Source organism: Palaemon carinicauda, chromosome 29 (genome assembly GCF_036898095.1).
Source record: "Palaemon carinicauda isolate YSFRI2023 chromosome 29, ASM3689809v2, whole genome shotgun sequence".
Taxonomy (NCBI): Eukaryota; Metazoa; Arthropoda; class Malacostraca; order Decapoda; family Palaemonidae; genus Palaemon; species Palaemon carinicauda.
The window spans coordinates 34,386,250-34,391,619 of NC_090753.1; the positions used below are offsets into that span (position 1 = coordinate 34,386,250).

General features: G+C 41.1%; 1 protein-coding gene across 1 annotated transcript in view; it reads right to left on the reverse strand.

The window, feature by feature from the left end:
* The window catches only part of LOC137622498 (uncharacterized), a 15,235-nt gene extending 10,814 nt beyond the window's left edge, over positions 1-4,421 (reverse strand). The window contains exons 1-2 of the mRNA XM_068353102.1: positions 3,135-4,421; positions 1,919-2,855 (exon numbers count right to left, since the gene is read on the reverse strand). Coding sequence (XP_068209203.1) covers positions 1,919-2,855; positions 3,135-4,196 — 1,999 coding nt within the window. The 5' untranslated portion in view covers positions 4,197-4,421. The remainder of the gene's footprint in view (positions 1-1,918; positions 2,856-3,134) is intronic.
* Positions 4,422-5,370: the final 949 nt, after the last annotated feature.

Sequence of the window (5,370 nt, forward strand, 5' to 3'; positions counted from 1 at the left end):
AAGGGATACATAACTCCCAGCACAACACAACCCTCTTCACTAAGGGATAAGCAGTGGCACCAAACCATGCCTGTTTTTCAGGCCTCCCCGGGCCAAACGCTAGCGAACTATGGTCGTCCAAGTTAGCACCAACTGCTCTGCTGCTGCTGAAGTATTGATCCTGGATTACGGTTATCAGACCGCTGATGAGCACTAGCGTTCCTTAGCACAATATGTGGACTCCTCCTTAATCAAAATTATTTACCCTCCACCTTGACTCCCATTCCAGTCACGTGGAAGTCCAACTCACCATTAACATAACATGGAAAACAGAAAAGGGGCAGGAATTAACAACTGAACCTAAATACCTTCTTTACCAGCCCACAGATGGCAGGCTGGTGCACACTAAAGAAAAGCAACTTTTAATTTTGAAAAGATGAGAGCAATGTGTTACAATTATTACTCAAAAGCTAGAATTACGTTACAGCCCCACCCTACCAAGAAATTTTTACGCAAGAAAAAAATTTACATAAAAATAGTGAAGCAATCAAACAACTTGACAGGGGGCACAAAGCAAAGTTCTCAATAACTAGGTTCAATAGAGTTTAGAGATAATCAAAAAAATTGTAAGTCCTGCAAAGGAAGAAGATTAAACAAATGTCATCAGTCATTCCCGGACCCCATCTTCTCCCTTCCTTTCCTAACCAACTATCTAAACCTAAACATACTTATCAAAAATTATCAAAAAGATATTTTCCCAGCACCAAATTGATAAAAATACCCTAAAATAAAGGTACCCAAATGCTAAACCTAACTTAAACTTCAACATAAACATCAGCCAGGGGATGGTTTGTTATTTGTTACCAGGAGTCCATCCCCCTGGCACATGCTGAAAACCCACAGGGGTGCAGCCCAATCTAGAGCTGTACCCATGCTTACACAAGATTCTGTCCAAAGTCTTTCCTTGGTACAAAACCTTTCCTCGGCGCTTTCACCTTTATAGCTTCTTCATATTTAAACACAAAAGGTTTACAAGATCATAAACCCCAATCCTGAGAAGGAAAAAAAAAACAATGCATTAAAACAAAGAAATAACATTTAATAAACATACAAATAACTCCCGTTTTTGTATTAACAAAATGCCTTTTCTCCTTACTGTAAATTACAAACAAACAATAAAAGACCTGTAACAGAGAGCCTGTTATCTTGACAGGGCATCAGGGATGATATTCTCTCTTCCAGCGATATGCTGAATTAGTAGATCCCACTCCTGGAGACGAAGGCTCCACCTAAGGAGACTGTTATTCTTATTCTTAAAAGAAATTCAAGAAAACCAGCGGATTATGATCCGTTCTTACCACAATAGGTCCTGTGCTACCACTTAGGTAAACCTCAAAGTGTTCCAAGGATAAAATGAGTCCTAAAGTCTCCTTTTCAACTGTTGAATATTTTTGCTGAGCTGGAGACAGTTTCTTTGAAAAATACGCCACCGGATACTCTTCACCATCACAACCTTGTGATAATACGGCTCCAACACCCACGTCGCTAGCATCCACAGCCAAGCAAAAATGTTCCTTAAAATTCGGAGTTTTAAGTATTGGAGTGTTAATCATGGTTGACTTCAACTTATCAAAAGCATCCTGACAATCTGCAGTCCAGCAGAAACGCTGACCTTTCTTAAGCAAGTTGGTCAGTGGATTAGCCACATCTGCAAAGTTCAATACAAACCGCCTATAATAACCCACCATCCCCAAAAATCGGCGAATACCTCTTCGATTCTCTGGTACCTGAAAATCGAGGATTGACTGAATATTTACTGATTTTGGGAGAATTTTGCCATGTCCCACCTCATGACCTAAATAGATTATTTTGGCTTTTGCAAAATCACACTTATCTAAATTAATCACCAGACCAGCTGCACGCAGCCTTTCGAACAAACATTCCATGTTTTTCAAATGAGACGCCCAATTATTACTGTAAACTACAAGGTCATCTATGTAGACCACTGCCCCCTTTAACTTATCAATCACTTGATTCATCAACCTCTGAAAAGTGGCAGAGGCATTTTTCATTCCAAAAGGCATGACATTACATGAATATAAACCTTCTGACGTAACAAAAGCTGATATTTCTTTAGCCCTTTCTGTTAATGGAACTTGCCAATAACCCTTTAAAAGATCAAACTTACTTATATACTTGGCAGCGCCGACATCATTTATGCAATCTTCCACCCTGGGCAGAGGAAAACAATCAGACTCAGTAACTGCATTTACCTTACGATAGTCGAAGCACATTCTTTGTCCTCCCCCTTCCTTTTTGACTAGCACTACTGGAGAACTCCACGGACTGAAACTCCTTTGAATTATATCATGACGTAGCATGTAATCTACCTCTTGCTCAATGATGTCCCTTTTGGATGGATTCACTCTATAGGGATGTTGTTTAATGGGACGAGCATCTCCCACCTCTACATCATGCATAAGTAGACTGGTTAGTCCTGGAACGTCCTGAAATAAAACTGCGAACTTTTTTATCAAGTTCATTACCTCCTTGGATTGGGTGGCACTTAAATGATTCAACATCCCGGGTAGATTTCCCAAAGCTACGGAATTTCCCAGCAAACTCATACTGGAAGTTTCCCCAAATTCTTCTTTTTCCTCCACCTTGGCTAAAGACAGAACTGGTCTGATGGTTTCCCTGCCCTGGTAGGCTTTTAGCATATTAACATGGCATACTTGAGTCTTCTTCCTCCTGTCAGGGGTTTCAACAACATAGTTTAGGTCATTTACCTTCTTTAAGATCTTCCAGGGCCCCGAGAATTTGGCTTTAAATGGATTGCCTGGAATTGGAAGCAACACCAACACCTCTTCGCCAACCTGAAAATTTCGTAATTTGGTTTTCATATCATAACGCTCTTTCATTTTTCTTTGACTCACCTTCAAAGTTTTTAAAGCAAAATCCCAAGAATTGCTCAACTTTTCCCTTGAATCCCTTAAAAAGTCCAGCAAATTTACCCGAGGTTTTACTCCCTCCCAGTGATCCTTCACTACTTCTAAAGGTCCCCTTACTTTATGACCAAAAGTTAGTTCAAATGGAGAAAACTCCATTACATCACTAGGAATAGATCTGAAAGCAAATAATAAATAAGGAATTACCTGGTCCCAATTCTTGGGTTCCTGCTGCACATACTTACTAAGCATTGATTTCAATGTTTGGTGAAATCTTTCCAGTTGTCCTTGGCTCTGTGGGTGATAAGGCGAAGAAGTTACATGCTTTATGCCTAATTCTTCCAAACCCTGCTTAAATACTTTACTTTTAAAATTACTCCCACAATCAGACTGAATTACCCTGGGTAAACCAAATTTCGAAAAGAACCCCAGCAAAGATTTAAGAACCCTCCCAGCATGTATACTCCTTAAAGGAATTGCCTCAGGATACCGTGTAGTCCTATCCATCAGTGTCAAAATATATTGATTTCCACTGCTGGTCCTTGGCAAAGGGCCAACTATATCAATTATTACCTCTTCAAAGGGTTCTCCAATGGCTGGAATTGGCTGCAGTGGTGCTTTCGGGATTTTCTGATTCGGTTTCCCCATGGTCTGGCAGACTTCACAGGTCTTCACGAACTTCTTGACGTCACTTCTAAGAGAAGGCCAGAAAAACAAATCTGAAAGTTTTTTAAAAGTTTTATTTATACCTAGATGACCAGACAGAAGGTTGTCATGAGCTAGCTCTAATAACTTACGTCTGTAGTTTACTGGTACCACAATCTGTTCTCTCACCTCCCATGCATCTGCAGGTGCTCGCTTTGCTCGACTTATCCTTTTCAACACTCCGTCCTTCCATTCTAAATGAGGACGACTATTATCCTGACTGACTTGCTCACTCCTCTCCTTCTCAAACTCCGCCTTCTGAGTCGCCGCAAATGTATCAATTGCCCATTTACCATTCTCGTCCTTCACGGAAGACAACATGGGATTTCCAGTTACACTTACCTCAGAACCATTTTTCTCAAATAACTTATCGAGCCCCATATAGTCCATCTCCCTGGACTTGCCTTGGGCTCCCGAACGCGTGACCACGAAAACAGCCTTTTCAGTCTTTACCGACTTACCTTGCACCAGAGGACAATTACCTGGAGTCCGCACCTCACAGTCGTTAGCCACTATCACGTCCACTCCCTTTATGGGTAATTCATCCACTATTGCCAGACTCATGGGTCCTTTTACCCATTTAGAGTTTAACACTAACTCTACCAAGGGGCATGCCGTTACTGTTCTCGGGAATCCCCCTAGTAACACAAATTTCTCCTGTCCCTGGCTCAGTCCTTCCGGCAATTAACGCAATATTATGGATTGCGCCGCTCCCGTGTCCCTTAAAAGCTTTACCCGTCTCTCTGACCTATTCTGGCCTTTGATGCTCACTACACCTTCAGAGACATACTTTTTGAAACACTCATCTGTTGCAGTCGAATCCCGACCCACTGGCTTTGCTTTATCCAACCACAACTGGCACTTCTCTTTTATGTGACCTGGTTGCCCACAATGCCAGCACACCAGTTTTCCACCTTTCTTTGGTGACCCTGGCTTCTCACCTCTATCCAGTGATTCCTTTGTCCTCTTTCCAGGTGACTGTCTTTCACCTTTTCCATTTGGATTCCTTTTTGTGCCCCACTTTGCCTTATCACTGAACCGATAGTTCCCCTTGTGGGAAAGGAAAAACTCATCAGCTGCTACAGCCAAAGTATCCAAAAGATCCAACTTGAGATCCTCTAAGTGAGTTTTCAGATCAAAACTAATATTTTTAAATTCTTCAATGAGTATCAATTCTTTTAGAGCATCAAAATCTTCCACACCTTTGGCTTTCAACCATTCCTGAGAAGCAACTCTTTTCCTCCGTGCAAATTCCACGAAAGTCTCCTCCCATCCCTTCTTCATATTTTGAAATTTCTGACGGTAGGCTTCAGGTACCAGGTCGTACGCTTTTAAAATAAAATTTTTCACTTGGGAGTAGTCAGCACTCATTTCTTCGTTCAGGGCAGCATATATTTTCTGTGCTTTACTCATTAACCTACATTGTACCAGCGTAGTCCACATGTTTTCTGGCCATTCTAGCCTATTTGCTAGTTTTTCGAACACAGTGAAAAACTCCAAGGCTTCTGTTTCCTTAAAGACAAGCATTAATTTAATAGCATTCCCTATGTTACATTTGCTTTCGGCAGGAACTTGCCTTAGGTGGAGTACTTGTAATTCATGCTTTTCCTGTTCTCTTTCCCCTTGTAATCTTAATTGTTCCTGTTCTCTTTCCCGTTCTATTCTTAGTTGTTCCTGATTAAATTTTGCTTGTAACATTACTTTTTCATGAATTCTTTCCTCTTCCCTCGTAGCTATC